This window comes from Heterodontus francisci, chromosome 3 (genome assembly GCF_036365525.1).
Source record: "Heterodontus francisci isolate sHetFra1 chromosome 3, sHetFra1.hap1, whole genome shotgun sequence".
NCBI classification, from domain to species: Eukaryota; Metazoa; Chordata; class Chondrichthyes; order Heterodontiformes; family Heterodontidae; genus Heterodontus; species Heterodontus francisci.
The window spans coordinates 97,975,711-97,996,467 of NC_090373.1; the positions used below are offsets into that span (position 1 = coordinate 97,975,711).

Sequence of the window (20,757 nt, forward strand, 5' to 3'; positions counted from 1 at the left end):
ACATCCCTAGCCAAGCTGTTCCAGTACAGCTACAACAATGGCATCTGCCCGGCAATGTGAAAAATTGCCCAGGTATGTCCTGCACACAAAAAGCAGGACAAATCCAACCCAGCCACTTACTGCCCCATCAGTCTACTTTCGATCATCACTAAAGTGATGGAAGGTGTCATTGATAGTGCCATCAAGCGGCACTTGCTTAGCAATAACCTGCCCAGTGATGCTCAGTTTGGGTACCGCCAGGGCCACTCAGTTCCTGACCTCATTAAAGCCTTGGTTCAAACATGGACAAAAGAGCTGAACTCCAGAGGTGAGGTGGAGTGACTGCCCGTGACATCAAGGTAGCATTTGACTGAGTATAGCATCAAGGAGATCCTAGCAAAACTGGAGTTAATGGAAATCAAGGGGTACATTAGTACAGGTAGGATGTTAATGGACTGAAAACAAGCACAAACAAGAAAAAAAAGTGCGTAGGCACAGTAGAAACAAACTGAACAAACTAAAATAAAATAAACACAAAAAATTAAAGAAAAAAGAATAAATAAGTAAAGATAAAAGTAAAATGGGGGGCCCTTCATGCTCTGAAATAATTGAACTCAATGTTCAGTCCGACAGGCTGTAGAGTGCCTAATCGGTAAATGAGATGCTGTTCCTCGAGCTTGCGTTGATGTTCACTGGAACACTGCAGCAATCCCAGGACAGAGATGTGAGCATGAGAGCGGGGAGGAGGGGGGTGGGGGGTGGGGGGTGGTGTTGAAATGGCAAGCAACCGGAAGCTCGGGGTCATGCTTTCGGACTGAGTGGAGGTGTTCCGCAAAGCGGTCACCAAGTCTCCGTTGGGGACCTCTACATTGGGGAGACCACATTGTGAGCAGCGAATACAGTCTACTACACTGAAAGAAGTACAAGTAAATCACTGCTTCACCTGAAAGGAGTTTTTGGGGCCTGGGATAGTGAGGAGAGAGGAGGTAAATGGGCAGGTATTACGACTCCTGCGATTGCAGGGGAAGGTGCCGTGGCAAGGGACGATGTGGTGGGGGTAATGGAGGAGTGGACCAGGGTGTCGCGGAGGGAACGAACCCTTCGGAATGCTGAGAGGGGAAGGGAGGGGAAGATGCCTTTGGTAGTGGCATCATGCTGGAGGTGGCAGAAATGGCAGAGCATGATCCTTTGGATATGGAGGCTGATGGGGTGGAAAGTGAGGACAAGGGAACCCTGTCGCTGTTCTGGGAGGGAGGGGAAGGGTGAGGGTGGAGGTGTGGGAAATGGGCCGGACACGGATGAGGGCCCTGTCAACCAAAGTGAGGGGGGAATCCTCGGTTGAGGAAAAAGGAAGACATATAAGAAGCGCTGTCATGGAAGGTAGCATCATCAGAGCAGATGCGTCAGAGACAGAGAAACTGGGAGAATGGAATGGAGTCCTTACAGGAGGCAGGGTGTGAAGAATTGTAGTCGAGGTAGCTGTGGGAGTCAGTGGGCTTATAATGAATATCAGTAGACAGCCTATCCCCAGAGATGGAGACAGAGAAGTCGAAGATGGGAAGGGAAGTGTTGGAGATGGACCAACTAAAGGTGAGAGAAGGGTGGAAATTAGAAGCAAAGTTGATAAAGTTTTCCAGTTCGGGGCGGGAGCAGGAAACGGCACCGATACAGTCATCAATGTAACGGAAAAAGAGTTGGAGGAGGGGGCCTCAGTAGGACTAGAACAAGGAATGTTCGACATATCCCACAAAAAGACAGGCATAACTAGGGCCCATGAGGGTACCCATTGCAACACCTTTTACTTGAAGGAAGTGAGTGGAGTTGAAGGAGAAGTTGTTCAATGTGAGAACAAGTTCAGCTAGGCGGAGGAGGGTGGCAGTGGATGGGAACTGGTTTGGCCTCTGTTCAAGGAAGAAGCAGAGATCCCACAAACTGTCCTGGTGGGGAGGCGTAGGGAGATTGGACGTCCATAGTGAAGTTGGGGCCAGGAAACTGGAAATTGTCAAAATGATGTAGGGCGTCAGAAGAGTCACGGATGTAGGTGGGAAGAGACTGCACCAGCGGAGAAAAGTCTAGATAGGATAGATAAAGTGGGGGACTGATTTAGACTCCCCACGGCAGCCATCACTGAGGCTGTTGGTTGTCTTAAGGGAGAAATCTGCTGATTGTGTCAAAGCCTTCCACAGCACCAGAGGAAAGTGAGATGGGAAGTGAGATGTCATGGGAGAGCCAGAGGCCTGGCTCCCGGGGCAGGGCTGCCCCTCGCTTCATCGATGCTGACCTGGATGTAATGGGGGTCGTGAGGGAGAGATTGGAGGTCTTGGCCCCCCCTGACAGAGGGACCATCTATGCAGTAGGGCCAAGTGATGGAGGCTGCCCCTGCCATGAAGCAGGTGCAGTAACCTCTGGAGATGCCCCACTGGCACCTCCACGATGAGGACAACTGACTGATGCATCTCAGCCACAAGCTGAGATGAGTGAACAGGTTGCCTCCACCTCCTCTGAGGCCATAAGGGGAGCACAGCGTGGGAGTGACCAAGCACAGAGGCCACTGTGTTGTGAGGACCAATAAGTGGGCCACTTGTGTGTGTTCTTACTATCTCTGTCTACAGTTTTTTCAGTGCAAAGAGAGGAAATGATGACACTTTAAGCTGCGTATCTGGGACTCCTTTGCTGTCATGACAGGAAAAGTGGTATGAGGTAGTGAAAGAGATAATAGGATCCTCCACGGTTAGGGCAAAGCCTCTGGGCAGATGTGCTTCATTTGTTGGTGGTAAGTGATCCGATGTTCCATGAATGCGTTAGCACAGATATCACAGACTTATTTCCATTCCTTGCCCTTCATCCTGGGTCAGACGAACTCAGGTGAAAGGCTCCTGAATCAGATGATACTTGACATTTATGACATCCTGAGAATCCCTTCACACCTTGAGCCATGCCCAGTCACCTTCCTGTGTAGCAGGGGCTCCTCTCTGTTTAGCATTATCTCCCTCGCCTCCACTTCCTCCTCCTCTCTCACCTCCTGCTTCTCCTCTTCCCCCAATGAGCTGTCTCCGTCCAGGGCCTCACTGTCTTCAAGCTCCACACATCTATGCAGGCCATGTTATGGACAGCGCAGCAGACCACCACAATGACTGAGACCCTTGCAGGAGGTTATTAGAAGGCACCACCCTCTAATTCAGGTCAAGACACCTGAACCACATCTTCAGAAGCTCGATGGCTTGCTCAATGGTTGTCCTAGTGAGCAGGTGACATTGGCTAAATTGCCTCTGTGCCTGTCTGGTGTTCCTGCAGAGGAGGCAGTAGCCATCTCTTCGAGGGGTATCCCTTGTCCACTGCAATCCATCCATGGGATTGGAGTGAAAATCTGAAGCATCATGGACTGCTGGAGGATGAAGGAGTTATGGCAGCGACAAAGAATGTGAGCACACACATGGAGGAAGCTCTTGTTTTGGTCACTGACCAGTTGAACTTTGAGGGAGTGGAAGCCCTTCCTGTTAATGAAACTGTCTGGGCAGTTGCTAGGTACCTCGATGGCCAAATGGGAACAACTGATGATGTCTTGCACCTGGGAAATCCACTAATGGCGCTGACACCCACTGCCCTCTGTCTGTCGTGAAGTGAATGTACCACACAACTCTGGCGAAGAGCAAAGCAGTGACCTGCGAGATGGCGTGGTGTTGCTGCCTTTTACAAGATGCCCCTAAGGTCCACAGCTGATCCTTGAAAGGAGCCAGAAGCGAAGATGTTCAAGGCCACATTGACTTTGATGGCAACTTGCAGGGCACGGTGACCAGTGTTGCGAGGTAAGAGATCTTTGACTACAAGGTCACAGAGCTCTGTCACCATATGCCTGGAGAGTCACAGACTCCTGCGGCACTGGGTCTCAGTCATCTCTAGGTAACTCTGCCTTTGGCAGTGGATTCTGTGTTGAGGGTATGGCTTCCGTTGTCTTCCTGCCCTCTTTGCTCTCCTGTGCCCTCCTGCAGCTCAAGGTTCCACCTTCCTGTGGAGGGCGTTGCCCATCATGGCCACTAAGCACAAAATCAGAGTTGTGCCCCCATTGCCAGCTGCAGCCTTCCTTGCGGATAACTGAGTGGCAGCCTTGCCGCTGCACATCTTCCCACATGATGCCAGTGGGGAGATGACCCCATTCAATGCCCGAGCACTGACTGCCCCTTCTCCCACCATCTGTACAGCACCAAAGGCCGAGTCCCCCTTTGCACTGCTGACCTTCTTATGGGGCCAGGATAATTCCCTGGGGCAGTCATGACTGGCTCCCCACTCCGTACCCATAGGTCAGCCCCAGACAGCACATGCAACCCATGCGCCCCCATGAACTTTTCAACCTTCCCCTTTAATAAGCTCATCATGAGCTCTTCAACAACTTCAATTGGCCTTAATTGGGAGGTGGCGGGATCGCTGTCTCACCGTCCCCTTCCCTGGTGAACATTGCCGGCGCTGGGAATAGCATCTCAAAACTGACACGTCAGTCGACACTGGTATTTTCGGGCCTCATCCACCTCTGCTCCTGTCCATGGCAGGGCCCAATAATTCAGCCCAATGTCTGTGAAAGCAGGTGTCCTCAGATATTCCCAGGTAGATACGCAAGTGTCTGCTCTTGTAGCCACGTAGGTTAAAAACAGGTATGGGTTGCCCCCCTTTGGTGCAAAACAGCCTACCAGTGCATCCTTTCATCTTCCTCTTTGCCTCCAAACAAAATCCAAATAGAGAAGAGCACTCAATCAATACTCATTTTAAGAATGAGAAAAACAAGCAATGAAAAATCCAGCAACACAGAATTATGTGTCTGCTCTTTGTTAACTATTTTAAATGGGCACTTCCACCAAGAAAATGTGAAAATCTTGCTGTCAAGTTCCCAGTTGTGGTACGGAAAAAAATGTAGAATGAAAAATCATACCGTTATAATTTTGTCTTTATTGTCACATGAATTCAAATCTCGTGAGAAGGCGATGATTGTGTGCGTATTGTTTTCCATGCCATACTCAAGGCGGTAATCCTGACGGTGGTCCTCATTCAGTTTTCCATCAAAGTTCAATGTGTTATAATCCTGTTAAAATATAAATAAGATGACAGGCTGCAATATGATGGATTAATTCTGCAGAATTTCATAGTTAGGATAAAATCTGCAATTATGCTGCAGCTTTTACAATTCAAGTGAACTTAATGAGGATAATTCACTGGGGAATAACATGTGTAGGGTTTTGACCTTTGTTGGGCTGTGCATGATTTCCTATCAATTAGAATTAGAGGACTTAAATTCATGGTTTGAATGTTTGCAGAGTTCAAAGATGTACCTCCTGCATGTGTTGCTGGATTGTGCAATCACACATGGAGTCCAACCTGTTGGACTGCTGGCCAGTGGGAGGGGTGGTGAAGGTGGGGAAATCAAAAGCACAACAGGAGATGGGAAGGATTAGAGGTGTGGAGCATGTGGAAGAGGAAATAATGAATCAATTTATTGTCCATTATTTTTCCTAATTAATTACATTCTGTGTCCTATTATATGCGCAGACACCACGGCCAGAATTCTACATTGGACGGGATGCACTGCCCACCGGCTGAAAAGTCAGGGGCAAGCCCGCCTCCTCCGGGCCTGGGGAGCAATGCTGGGACTTTTCATCCCCAGGCCCTTAGTTGGTCTTGGGCGGGACTTTGACCTCCTTGAGGCAGGAAGTTCCATTTAATGGCACCGCCGGCCAATCAGCAGGCTGACAGCTCTAACTCCCAGCAGTGCCACTGGGAATGCCGGCCACTGCTAGGACTACACCCAGCCATCACAAGCAAGATGAAGGACAGCCCCGGAACGAAGGTAAGCTTTGGGGCCTCACCGTGGACAATCAGGCGGGCCCCAGTAAGGCAAGGGGCATTGGTTTGTTGGGGTGAGGAGGAATGGCAGTTGGGGCTTCATGGCGGCCCTCCGTGGGGCACAGCGTGCCTGATCAGGAGGGCACCAACACCCCACCCTCCCCATCCCGCAAGGCTGGTTTTACCAGGCATGATTCTTGCGGTCTTTTCCATTCACCCGCTGAGGGTAAAGTACCCGTGGTGGCAGGAGGAAGCCCTTAAGTGTTAGTTAATTGGCCATTTAAGGGCCTTGATTAGCCTGGGGAGGGTGGGCCATTTCTCGCTGCCGCCGCCCCGTGTAAAATTGCAGTGGGAGCGGTAGGGTGTCGGGAACGGCCTCCCCACCGCCTCCCACTCAATTTTATGCACACACCCCCACCCACCACTCCCCGCACCCACCCCCCACCCTCAGCCCGCTCATTAGCGGGCCATAAAATTCCAGCCTATAGCTCCTAAAGCTGCTGCAAGAAACCAGTGTTGAACCCCAAAATTTAATTATTGCAAGAAAGAAAAATATTTGGGTGTACAAACAGCTTTTCTTTCATTTTCTCTCAAATTAATTACTCGATTTGTGTAACATATTCTTCTCCTTATGGAATCCTTATCTTTGAGATGATAACTCTCCTGGTAAATTTGAGAACATTATCATTCAAAAACAGAACTCTGCAATATAATTTTCTGAAAATATAGAGGATAAACTATTGTGCATATTGTAGCATCAGTGATATTTATATATTTTGTTTTACAAAAACAAGTTTCCTTGATTTTTTTGGGCTGTGCCCTTCATTGCCTGCTTGAGAGGAATGGTTCTGTGCCACTTGATGTTTACATATTTATAAACATGTCTATACTTAACAAATTACTTAAGCTCTGGAATGAATTTAACTTGTTTAGTTGGTTCACCAAATTCCTATATACATATAAACATATGTCAAAGAGAAAAAAATTCATAAAGCCAAAGCAGGAAATTGTAGATGGACATCAACATGGATTTATTATATTAAAAGCAAAATACTGCAGATGCTGGAAATCTGAAATAAAAACAAGAAATGCTGGAAATACTCAGCAGGTCTGGCAGCAACTGCGGAGAGAGAAGCAGAGTTAACGTTTCAGGTTAGTGACCCTTCTTCAGAACTGACCTGAAACGTTAACTCTGCTTCTCTCTCCACAGATGCTGCCAGACCTGCTGGGTACTTCCAGTATTTCTTGGATTTATTATATATTTTGCTCCATTCTTGTAAAAGGTTGATCCCCAAACAAATCATTATTTTGAAATGTCAATATTCACTAGAAAATACATATTTACATTCTAACAAGAGATGACCATATTTAAATCTTTCAACAGAGGTTAACTTTTCTGTAGAGAACTGCTAAAATATTTTCCTTTCATGATTTTGTTCTCATGCTTATGGAATTTTTCTCATTGCAACAGTCATAAAAAGACTTGCTTTTGTTTTAGATTTAAGATACTAACTTGACCAACATAAGTGTATTTTGGCAGTCATCTGGAATTTTCAGCATTTACATAAGGGAACCATTTTTGCTTTTTGCAACTCTCCAAAATCATTTCTTTAAATTAGATCTTGTCCTGTATCAAGTTTGATAGAATACAATTTTTTCCTCCTTGTAGTTTCATTCCCAATCATTTATTTCTCTGATATTTCTTTCTAAATCTGAACATGTCATTCCCTCAGAACGATGTCTTCTTTTCTCCTTGTTGATAATTCTTCACACCTTTAAAGTATGATTGCCTGTACCTTATATTCAGTACTTTCCTGCTTTAAGTGCACAGCCAAATCAAAGTTAACTCTTTTAGTTGTAGCACATTGCAAGACTTCAGCATATGAGAGCATTGTACATCTGATCAATGTTTATGAATCTCCAATACTTCTATAATATCATATTTTAATAAGAAGAAATTTGAAGGCTTGCCATGGTGCATCATCAGTAAGTTTGATATATGGGGAGAAGCAATTAAATAATGTGGTCTTAATTTGGTAGTGAGAAAAAGGGAGCATCTTCATTTGTCCCATATCATGTACATTTATGAAAATGCTTAAGACTTGTTCTGGTCAGGGTTATTTTGTATTATTTAGTAGCAGCTAAGACATACTGGGAAACATTTCAGAGCTACTCCCGCCTTGCCGTAATTCGTAATGGTGGCAAAGCAGGAGAAACTTTAAGGAAATTCAGTACTGCGAGGTAGTTGGCACCTATATGTTTGTTCACACTGTCTGATTCAGCATTTTGTATGTTCTACCAGAAAAAGTGAAAACACATTCCTTTTCACTTTTGCTCTGAAGCTGTCATTCTATTCTGATCAACAAACTATCTAAATTCCACACAGCAGTATTGATTGTTGTTTTAACTACATCATTGTTAAATACAACAAAGACGTTGTCACAATATACAATCAGAAATTACAATCTTTGCAGTTTCTTCAGGGTAGTGAGATGGACATACATGAAACACCTTTACATATGTGTCGAGGGAAATGATGGGCATCAGCTATGATGTCTTCATTACTTTCATTCCAGATAACACATCAGATATTTTTTCTGTTGCAACTCGGTGAAAGGGGTCTAGGGTTCCCTTTCAGCCTTCACCTGGTCTTGCGATAACAGGGTTTTATTTTTAAACACATTGTGTTTTTAGCTCCCCCTTGGTGAATCCTTGTTCACCGCTTTCCAATTATACGGCAAAGAAACCAGCACAAACAGGCTTTTTTAGGTTTAAAGAAAAAAAGTTGAAATTTATGAAACTTAAACTCTAATTCGGTTAACGCCTACGGATACACGCCACGCCAGCATGCATTCGCGATACACATGCAAATAGAGACAGAAAAGTGAAGAAATAAAGTGGAAACGTTTTATGCAATATCTGAAGAGTTTTTGTTACGGTTCTTCGAGCTCACTGTAGAGTCCTTGATTGTAGGTAGATCTTGCTTTTCATTGAGGCCCAGTATTCTTCTTAAACCTTGTTCGCTGTAGTAGACTTTTCTCTCCTGGGGTTCATGTGTCTTCAGTGGATTCAGAGGCTTGTGAGAAAGAGATGGGAGCAGGCCGACAGGAGAGGCTGTGGCGAGCCAGCCAGCAGAGATCTTCTCAGTCCAGGAGCATTCTGCTTCCTGCTCAAACCGTTTGTACAAATGCAAAAAACTCAGGTTGCCCAGCAGGTTAGTCATGTGACTAGCTAGATTGACCATGTCCGTTTGTGTATTCGGCCATCTTAGCAGTCAACCTGGAATGCAAGCTCCCCCACCTGCAACGTCTGGTGATAAAAAGTTGATTGATAATGCTCCTGTAAAGCGCCTTGGGAAGTTTTACTAATGTTAAAGGCAATGACCCAGTATTTGTTGGGTTTTTGACAGCGAACTGTTAGCGTCCGCTGTCATTATCCCTCTGAACCTGACTGCAGCATCAGGATTTAGCACAAGTGTAGATTAACATGGAAATCCTGAAGTTGCGGTCTGTCATTCACTGCTCTGCCAGAGGCTGCGCTGTTGATGCACCCCCACCCACCACCCGTCCCCACCCCCTCCAGAATCGGCAATTAGTGAAATCAATTGACCTAATGAGAACTCTCCCTTTTATGCTCTCATTTCACTGTTAGAAACCCCATGAAAGGTTAAGCCTTGTTCAATGAAGTGTAACTGGGTTATTAAGGCAAAAGTAAAGGCAGTCAACCCTGAATAACAAAGGAAGCTATGGATTGTATAAGATTAAAAGAAAAGGCCTATAAAGTTGCCAGAAATAGTAGTAAACATGAGGATTGGGAGGATTTTAGAATACAGCAAAGGAAACCAAGAAACTGATAAACAAAGGGAGAAAAGAATATGAATGTAAGCCAGCAAAAAATATAAAAGCGGACTGTAGAAGCTTCTACAGGTACATAAAAAGGAAACGTTTGGCTAAGACAAATGTGGATCCATTACAGGCAGTCAGGAGAATTTATAATGGGGAATAGAGAAATGGCAGAGAACCTAAATGATTACTTTGTGACTGTCTTCACAGAGGAAGCTATAAGAAATCTCCCAGAATTAGAGATCCAAGGGATTAGGGGGGAATGAGGAATTGAAGGAAACTAGTATTAGTAAGAAGGTTGGATTGGAGAAATTAATGGGGCTGAAGGTTGATAATTCCCCAGGACCTGATATTCTACATCCCAGAGTGTTGAAGGAGGTAGCTATGGGGATAGTGGATGCATTGGTGATCATTCTATAAATTCTGGAGTGGTTCCTGCAGATTGGAAGGTTGCAAATGTCACCCCACTATTTAAGAAGGGAGGGAGACAGGAAACAAGGAATTACAGACCTGTTACCCTTACAGTAGTCATTGGGAAAATTCTAAAGGATGTGATAAATGGACACTTGGATAATAATGATCTGTTTGGGCATAGTCAACATGGATTTATGAATGGGAAATCATGTTTGACAAACCTGTTGGGAGTTTTTTTGAGGATGTTACTCACAGAATTGATAAAAAGGAGTCAGTGGACGTGGTATACTTGAATGTTCAGAAGGCTTTTGATAAAGTCCCCCACAGGAGGTTGGTTAGCAAAATTAAAGCACATGGGATAGGAGATAATATACTGGCAAGGATTAAGGATTGGTTAGCAGGCAGAAAGCAAAGAGTAGGAATAAACGGGTCATTCACATGTTGGCAGGCTGTGACTAATGGGATATCGCAGGGACTGGTGCTTGGGCCCCAGCTGTTCACAATATATATCAACGATTTGGATGTGGGGACCAAATGTATTATTTCCAAGTTCGCAGATGACACAAAACTAGGTGGGAATGTGTGTTGTGAGGACGATGCAAAGCGGCTTCAAGGGGATTTGGACAGACTTAGTGAGTGGTCAAGAAGGTGGCAGATGGAATATAATGTGGAAAAATGTGAGGTTATCCACTTTGGTTAGAGGAACAGATGGGCAGAGTATTTCTTAAATGGTAAGAAATTAGAAAGTGTAGATGTACAAATGGACCTGGGTGTCCTTGTCAATAAGTCACTGAAAGCTAACATGTAGGTGCAGTAAGCAATTAGGAAGTGTCATGCAGACTCCCATTTGCCATGAATGAGGCATATTAATTTTGTCATATGAACATTATTTATAAACTGTTGCTGAAGTGAAAAAAATTACTTGTTCAAAAAAATCACCTGACACTTGGCTGGAAAAACATTTGAATACTAATAAACAGGGCTTGGTGAGGCAAATAACTTTTTCTTGGCCCACTTACCCCAAAATGGGCTGTGATCACCAGACGTTGAAGATGAGGACGCTCACATTCCAGGATGACTGCTAAGATGGCAGAATCCACAAACAGAAGTGGTCAAACCAGATAGTCACATGACTAACCTGCTGGGAAACCTGGGTTTTTTTGAATTGTGCCACAGAGAAAGAGGCAGTAGGCAGTTTGAACTGGAAGCTGGAATAAGGAAGCCTCTCTCTCTCTCTCTCTCACTTTCTCCCAAGCCACCAGACCCATGGAAGACACGTAAACCTCAAGAGAGAAAAGTCTCTGACCTCGAAACAAGCTGAAGCATGCACTGGGCCCCAACGAATTGCAAGTCTGACCAGCAACCAAAGACTTCACAGCAAACTCAAAAGACATTAAAATAAACACCCATCTATAACCTCAAACTTTTTCCCCTTTATTTTTTTCCATTTTCTGTCTCTATCTGCGTGTGCATTTATCGCCTATGCATGCTAGCATGGTGGCGTCGCATATTCGTAGCCGTGAACTGGGTGAGAGCTGAAGACGAATAAACTTCCACCTTTTTTGTTTAAAATCTAAGAAAATCTATCTGAGTTGATTTCTTTGCCTTACAATTGGAAAGCGATGAACAAGGATTCAGTAAGGGGGAGCTAAAACACGGTGTTTTTTAAAAAATTTAACTCAGTTACGGTTAAACAAGGCAACAGCTGAGAGGGAACCCCTAGACCCCTCTCACCTGGTAATAACAGGAAGGCTAATGGTATATTAGCCTTTATCGCAAGACGATTTGAGTAGAGGAGTAGTGAAGTCTTGCTTCAATTGTATAGTACCTTGGTTAGACTGCACTTGGAGTACTGTGTGCAGTTTTAGTCCCCTTACCTTAGGAAGGATATTGTTGCCATACAGCGTGTGCAACAAAGATTCACCAGACTTGTTCCTGGGATGGTGGGACTGTCGTGTGAAGAGAGATTGGGGAAACTGGGCCTGTATTCTCTAAAGTTTTGAAGAATGAGAGGTGATCTCATTGAAACCTACACAATATTTAAAGGCATAGACAGGGTAGATGCAGCTAACAGGTTTCCCCTGGTTGGGGAGTCTAGAACCAGAGAACACAATTTCAAATAAGGGAGAAGCCACTTAGGACAGCGATGAGGAGAAACTTCTTTACTCAGAGAGTTGTGAATTTTTGGAATTCTCTACTCCAAAGGGCTATGGAAGCTCAGTCATTGAGTATGTTTAAAGCAGAGATTGACACATTTCTAAATACAAATGACATAAGGGGATATGGGGATAGTGTGAGAAAAAGGCATTGACGTGGATGATCAGCCATGATCATATTGAATGGAGGAGCAGGCTCGATGGGCTGAATGGCCTACTCCTGTTTCTACGTTAACAGGGATCTGACTAATGACTACTGCTGAACAACTGATCTGGCCCTGAAAAATAGTGGAATGTTGTTAGATTTCTCCATTATGATTAGTTATTAGATTTTTTAAACTAGCATTTTTAAATAATTGAAGAAATAATTTTTATAGTTTAGTTTAGTTTAGTTTAGTTTAGAGATACAGCACTGAAACAGGCCCTTCGGCCCACCGAGTCTGTGCCGACCATCAACCACCCATGTTATACTAATCCTACACTATTTCCATATTCCTACTACATCCCCACCTGTCCCTATATTTCCCTACCACCTACCTATACTAGGGGCAATTTATAATGGCCAATTTACCTATCAACCTGCAAGTCTTTGGCATGTGGGAGGAAACCGGATCACCCGGAGGAAACCCACGCAGACACAGGGAGAACTTGCAAACTCCACACAGGCAGTACCCAGAATTGACCCAGGTCGCTGGAGCTGTGAGGCTGCGGTGCTAACCACTGCACCACTGTGATATTTCAGCTTCTACCTTAACCCCAAATGTATGTCCCAAACTTTATTTTGCTCTTTGAAATTTTTAAAAAGTGAATTGATTATTGGCTCTTTTCTTTCCTGGTTGGCTATCTGAGAGAATTCTTTGGCTGCTTAGAAAGCTTGATGACATCACTGCAGCTCAATGCTGGGAATCCCAATTAAACGACACTACAATCAATTGCACATTGAAAGAGGTAAAGTTCTCTTATTCAGTTGCTTTGCCACTGACTGCAAATTATGGGCCAACTTACATAAATGCAAGTTGCGGTTGTGTACAGTGCTTTAGTTAATGCTATTTGGATTTTCACACCTGCTATAACTTTTTCTTAAATTCTGTCAATAAAAGTTTGCAATGCTGCTCTAACTTTCTCTGGGCAAATTTTCTCATGACATGATACTTTATTAATAAATCCCAGCCTGCATGTCGAAGGGCATAGCCTCATCCTTCAATCCTAAATAATCTCTCTGTTACACCCCAACTAGCATTTAACCACGGGACTGTGACAATCAGATGGCTTATGGTTTGTTTTAACATGTTAAGGCTTTCTTCTATGTCAATTATTTGAGGTGGAACTTCTTCAACAGGCAATAAACATGCCACACAATTTCATAACCGTCTTTTGATTAAGCACCATTCCTAGGAGCCAAGTTATTTCAGGCTATTATCCGGACCGCAATTACAAAGTGGCATTCAGTATTAACTCCTCACTGAAAACGTAACTAGTGAAGATGTTTCATGTATTAGGTAACTTTCCTCGATTAATTACTGTACATCTAAAAGTTATTCCTTTATGTGTAAGGAATATTATAATAACACTTAAGGTGCATAGTGAGGACTATTTCAAAAAATCCCATTTCAATATGGTTTATATTTCAACAACATTTTATGGAAAATTTACCCAAAACCCAATACATAAATAATAAAAGCAGCTGCAAGTCTGGCCTGGAGAATTGAACAACTCATTTCTGATAGATGCAGCTTGATCTGCAACAGAAATTCTCATAAAATTTTCATCGGCTATATAACTTTGAGTAGCACAGTTTACATGCTGATTGTCATAACCGTGCCAAAGCAAATGAGGACACTCAATACAAAAATGGAAAAATTCTTTCCTCAGGTGCACAGCAAGTGGAGTCCATGTTCAAAACATGACAAGTGTTATCTGTGGTGGGAGCCCAAGCAACGTTTCTTTGAAGCTTAAAGTTTTAGCCAGGATCATCAGAAATCTGTAGAGACTTGAACCAAAATGTTGGGAGATTTTGGCTCAAAATCTGAAAAACACCTTGGAGCTGCAAAGTGCTGGAAGTCAAATGAAACATAGTTTCCAATATTGGGCTTCATTCCAATGGAGCTGATGTGGCACGAACAGACAGCTGGCAAAGATTCAATGATGATCAGATGACTGCTTGAGTCATAGTGGCCGTCAGGTAAGTAAAAGGCAGAAACGAAGGCTGGCGAGGGAGATCGGAGGTCTGGGGAGATCAGACAGCACAGCAGTCTGCATTCTTTCAATGTGGGGTCAGGAGGAGCACGCATGCTCTTCCCCACGCCCCATTCAGGTAAGTATATTTCAAAAGCTGGTGTGGCAGGCAATCCCAAGTTCTGGTTTTCCTGAGTGCCGCCTCAGGGCAAACTGACCTAGTGTCTGAGAAACAGTTTGCTGCGTGGGCAACTTTATAGGCCTAGCTCTGTTAGGAAGTGCGCTGAGAGCTAATGGTGAAAAAGCTGTTCGAGTTTGCTTGCAGTTGCATTGTGGAGGATTTCAATTCTCTTAGCGTCATCTTGTAGCCATCATTATATTGCTAAGCAGAGACTTTTAACTAGAAATATAAAATATTTTGTTCAATTTTCAGGACCCTTACTGATCGCTCAGACATCCCCTCATCTGGTGATTTCTCTCTCCTTACTTTGTAGGAGAAATTCACCTCATACTGACTAATCCACTCAGGTAACACCCTCTCCATTTGCAGAACCAGACATTAATGTTCCTGCTCCTCTCTAACATCTCCTGCCAAAATCTCCTTGCCTATACTTTCCCCCAAGCTGATCCTCCATCTACTTCTGAGAACTCAACTGCATTGCTATTCACTTTCAGCATAAGGCAGCTGAATCATCGTTTCCAGTTCACCAACCTTACATTACCAGATTTTGAATTTTGGGCAATTCCCCCCTCTACAAAGTAAAATTTCAGCTTTGCAATTTGCCAGCCAACTTGAGCAACTTAAAAGGACTTTTACTCTCCACACTGACCGGCATTGTACTATCGGCTCCTTCCCACCTTCTAATGAGCACGATTCCCCTGTTTCAGGTCAGTATTTCAGCCTTTGATTCCTCTCTCATCACCCCCTCCAGGTCAGCATTATGGCTTCTGCTCCCACCCAACATATCTTCCTAACCCCCCATGCACCCCACCCCACGGTATAATTTGTTGACTGGGAACTCCCATGAGCAGCATTTCAGCAATGGCCTTTCACTACACCTAATGATCAATTTTTCCCTGGCCCATCTTTTGAACCAGATAAGTGTCACTGACTCATTGGACAGAATTTTCTGGACATGTCCCTGCTGGAATAACAGGACCATTTGCAATTGGGGAACCCATTTGATTAATTTGCAGGCTTTGCCATGGCTCTTTCCCTTGAGCCACAGCATTATAATCCTCCCTTTGGATTCTCCAACACAAACAGGAAGGGTAGGCGGAACCCTGACACGGCTCATAATGGCAGCACTGAGTGAAGCATTGAATATACCAGTGGGAAGGAGGAATCTGGTGCAGGAATGGAATGGCAGCTAGACGAAGGAAGGCTGCCCCCTGGTTCTCAGACTGTATGCAGTGAGAGCCAGAAGAGAAGTCCTCTTCCATGAGGATGGGAGGAGAAGCCCAGCCAGTTTCACCAAGGAGGCGTGGCTGTGAGTAGCAGAGGCAGTGAGCAGGAGAGTGGTGCCCAGGACCTGGATCCAGTGTGTTACGGTCAAGTGAGGAGGAGTCGAAGGGCTTTCCTCTTCTCCTTGTTTGACCACAACAGGTTTAATTCTTTCTAAAGTTGATGTACGGGCCAATTCAGTAGGTGTTTGATTAGTTACTTGCTCTGATCATAACAAGAACCAATCGGACAGGTTTTCTTGAATTAACAAAGGAGGAGGTTAACTTTACTGTACCTAAATCCAACTAATAAAATAATAAACAAGCCAACTTTCACTCACAAAGTGGATAGAGTTGGAGGCCTTGGCAAACAAGGCATCAGTGACCTGGGTGATGCAGTTAGAATCATGTAATCATAGAATGGTTACAGCAGAGGAGGCCATTCAGCCCATCGTGTCTGTGCCAGCTCTCTGCAAGAGCAACTCAGCTAGTCCCACTCAGCTGCCTTTTCCCCGAAGCCCGAACAAATTTTTTTCTCTTCAGATATTTATCCAATTTTCTTTGAAAGCCATGATTGAATCTGCCTCCACCACACTCTCAGGCAGTGCATTCAAGATCCTAACCACTCACTGTATAAAAATGTTTTTCCTCATGCCACCTTTGGTTCTTTTGTCAATCACTTTAAATTGTTGTCCTCTGGTTCTCAACCCTTTCGCTAATGGGAATAGTTTATCTCCATCTACTGTGTCCGGATTGTGAAATCCTGCAGATTTCACCAGCAGATCCTTGAAAGAAGCTGGACATAAACAAATTAAGGTCATGGTCACCTCGACAGTCACCAACTATACAATGAATGGAAAATTCCTGGGGAAAATTGATGTACAGAGAGATTTGGGTGTTCAGGTCCATTGTTCCCTGAAGGTGGCAACGCAGGTCAATAGAGTGGTCAAGAAGGCATACGGCATGCTTTCCTTCATCGGACGGGGTATTGAGTACATGAGTTGGCAGGTCATGTTACAGTTGTATAAGACTTTGGTTCGGTCACATTTGGAATACTGCGTGCAGTTCTGGTCGCCACATTACCAAAAGGATGTGAATGCTTTGGAGAGGGTGCAGAGGAAGTTCACCAGGATGTTGCCTGGTATGGAGGGCGCTAGCTATAAAGAGAGGTTGAGTAGATTAGGATTATTTTCATTAGAAAGACGGAGGTTGAGGGGGGACCTGATTGATGTGTACAAAATCATGAGAGGTATAGACAGGTTGGATAGCAAGAAGCTTTTTCCCCCAGAGTGGGGGATTCAATTACTAGGGGTCACGAGTTCAAAGTGAAAGGGGAAAAGTTTAGGGGGGATATGCGTGGAAAGTGGTGGGTGCCTGGAACGCGTTGCCAGCGGAGGTGGTAGACGCGGGCATGATAGCGTCTTTTAAGATGTATCTAGACAGATACATGAATGGGCAGGAAGCAAAGAGGTACAGACCCTTAGAAAATAGGCGACATGTTTAGATAGAGGATCTGGATCGGCACAGGCTTGGAGGGCTGAAGGGCCTGTTCCTGTGCTGTAATTTTCTTTGTTCTTTGTTCAAATTGACACCACGTGCTCTTCTCGGATGGAGGTCGGTTTCCAGAAGGCTGCAGATGTCTGCAACTACCTACTGCGAGAGCCTGAGCCTTCCGCGGCATGTTCAGACATTTTGAGGAAGCTTAACCTTGGCCTCTCGACCATGCGCTAGGGGTATCGCCTCCTTCGAGACGCAGCTCTGTGTCCATCTACTCTGTCCCGTGGAGCTGCATGTGGCTGTGGAAAAGGCAGCTGCTGCCAGTGCTGCTGGAGTTGCTGCCCCTGTCGCTGTGGCTGCTGAGCTGGATCAAGCTGCTGCTCCTTCTCAGGGGTCCAAGCTACCACAGCATAGCTAGCTGCCATGGTAAAAGGGAAGCCTCATAGGCAAGAAATTGAGATTCAGCCCAGTGGACTTCAACACACTTCAAAGTTACAGGACAAAGTTGCTGTTCCCGACTTGGTTTCCCAACAGATCCAAGTAGATTCCCCATTGGCCTTGGAAAACACCCTGGGAAAGTCAGAGAACGGCAGGAGATCCCGCCCCTAGGTCACTTTTGGGGGTTTAACCCGCACCCAAACCCTCCTCCTCGTGCCTGAGAAAATTCCACCGATTATTGTCTCCAACCCCTCTCACTGAGGAGAAGTAATCCTCAGCCCAATATTAACCACCTCCTCTTCTGAACAGGGCAATTGTCCTGTGACAAATGTGTCCTCCTCTTTCCCTCCTCCTCCTTTCTCCACTGCCTCTTCCATTCACAAAGTGTCTGCAAAAGGACATAGATAGGTTAAGTCAGTGGGCAAAAAATTGCCAAATGGAGTATAATGTGGGAAAGTGGGGGTTTGTCCAGTTTGGCAGGAAGAATAGAAAAGCAGAATATTGTTTACATGAGGAAAGACTGCAGAATGTTGCGGTAGAGGGATCGGAGTGTCCTTGTACATGAATCACAAAAAGTTAGCATACAGGTAGAGGAAGTAATTAGGAAGTAAAATGGAATGTTGGCTTTTATTGCAAGGGGGAATGGAGTATAAAAGTAGGGAAGTCTTGCTAGAACTGTACAGGACATTGGCGAGACCACACCAAGGGCACTGTGTACAGTTTTGATCTCTTTACTTAAGGAGGGATATACATGCATTGGAAGTTCAGAGAAGGCTCACTAGGCCAATTCCGGGGATATAAGGGTTGCCTGATGAGGAAACATTGAGCAGGTTGGGCCTATACTCATTGGGGTTTAGAAGAATGAGAGGTGATCTTATTGAAACTATGATTCTGAGGGGGTTTGACAGGGTAGATGCGAAGAGGATCATTCCCCTCGTGGTGGAATCCAGAACTCAGGGCACAGTTTCAAAATAAGGCAAATTTCTTCTCTCAAAGGGTCATTAATCTTTGGAATTCTCTTCCCCAGAGAGAAGTGGAGGCTGGGCCATTGAATATATTCAAGGCTGAATTAAGGCAGATTTTTGATCTATAAGGGAATCAAGGGTTATAGGGGACAGGCAGGAAAGTGGAGTTAAGGCCATAATCAGATCAGCCATGTTTTTATTAAATGGCAGAGCAGGCTTGAGGGGCCAAATGGCCTACTCCTGCTCCTATTTCTTATGTTCTTATGTTCCCAGTTATCCCATACTCTTAACTCTGCCTGAGCTGAATACTACACTTTCTTTTCATGTCTCTGTGCAACTCCAGAGCAGATTGATATTATCCAGAACAATCATAGCAATGTAACAAAGAAATTATCAGCTAAGTCATCAAGGCCAGTTCCTTAGCCACCAAAATTGCCAACCAAAGGTATTCTCTTCACATGTAAATTAGACAGATGTATATAATCCAGGTTTCACTCGATTTGAGCACTAAGACATACATCGCAGTTCATACATGACAGCCTTCCAACATTCCTTCTGCCCTCAAACACCTGATCATAACCAGTGAATAAAGGTTAACAATCGAAACGCTTTTCAGTAACTCTCAGAAATAAAAATAGTAATTTTACAGCATCATTTGAGTTTTTTTCAGATGTGAAACTCAGGGGAGGGGAGGAATGAATAAGAAACTGTACATCCAGCTTACTTGCAATCTTGATTTAGCATCTCTACCGGTGAACGGCAATTAAAAAGGATGATCTAATCTCCTCTCGGATTTATTTAACAACTTATCTTGCTTATCAACCGGACCATATTCGACCCCGTGTCGCGTTTTCACTTTAGATGTTCAACAGATAGCAGCAAAAGTGGACTTGGTACCAATCCAATAGATGAAAGCAAAGCAATTCGGATTTGTGTCAAACATGTTTTTAGTTATTTAATGCTAATCTGCAGATTCCGACATTGCAATGTATCCAGATCGGTAGATGGTCATTTGGACACTTCTTACCTTGAGATACGGGCGCCCATTTGCAACTCCTGCAATGATCATGTCTGACTGAGCCATGGATCCCGTTGAGGAAAGTCCAAGTCCAACATAGCCCCTGGTCTCAACTTCCACCTCGAAGGTGATGGTCGTGTTATCATGTTTCCACCTTAAGTGGTATTTGCCATTCTCATCCAACACCACATGCTGACTGAAGGCTTCCCTTCGCCAGGCGCCAGCAGCTGAAGTCGGACTCTTCAGCACCAACACCCTGAGCGTCCAAAACAGCCACAGAAAACCACCCACCCGCATGCTATGTACCGCTTATTACAATCCACAAAGATAAGCGCCTGTCCGGTGCTTGCCCCGAGAAAAATCCTTTGTGCTGTTCAATCTTTACAATCTACCAGCAGCTGCAATTGCATCGACAGATGTGTCAGAAGGAAAACGTTCTGTCCGGTGATGGGATTTTTTGGCAGTTCCCGGGCCGATTGGTCAAGTTTGTCAGAGCTGTGAGACAGCGAGTCCGCTGGGTGCCGTGCGTGACCCGAATGAAAAAGAAATTTCATCGCGGAAAGTGAATCTCAGTGGAGGCAAAGCCCGGCCCCACGAATCATTTCTCCCATCCAGCCCGGCAGGTTCGGGCATGCTCACACTGCCAAGGGACTGCAGCACATCCCTCAAATATCCAGCCTGGCTCTCCTGTCCCAGTGAGGAGGCATCACTGACAGTTACACAAATACCCTCCCAGTGAGGAGGCATCACTGACAGTTACACAAATACCCTCCCAGTGAGGAGGCATCACTGACTGTTACACAAATACCCTCTCAATGAGGGGCATCACTGACAGTTACACAAATACACTCTCAATGAGGAGGCATCACTGACTGTTACACAAATACCCTCCCAGTGAGGAGGCATCACTGACAGTTACACAAATACCCTCTCAATGAGGGGCATCACTGACAGTTACACAAATACACTCTCAATGAGGAGGCATCACTGACTGTTACACA

The 20,757-nt window shown here is 44.8% G+C and overlaps 1 protein-coding gene across 1 annotated transcript in view; it reads right to left on the reverse strand.

The window, feature by feature from the left end:
• moxd1 (monooxygenase, DBH-like 1) overlaps nt 1-20,268 on the reverse strand; it is a 129,148-nt gene extending 108,880 nt beyond the window's left edge. Inside the window, exons 1-2 of the mRNA XM_068018110.1 lie at nt 19,766-20,268; nt 4,901-5,050 (exon numbers count right to left, since the gene is read on the reverse strand). Of these exons, the coding sequence (XP_067874211.1) occupies nt 4,901-5,050; nt 19,766-20,053 (438 nt within the window). The 5' untranslated portion in view covers nt 20,054-20,268. The remainder of the gene's footprint in view (nt 1-4,900; nt 5,051-19,765) is intronic.
• Between the last annotated feature and the right edge of the window lie 489 nt (nt 20,269-20,757).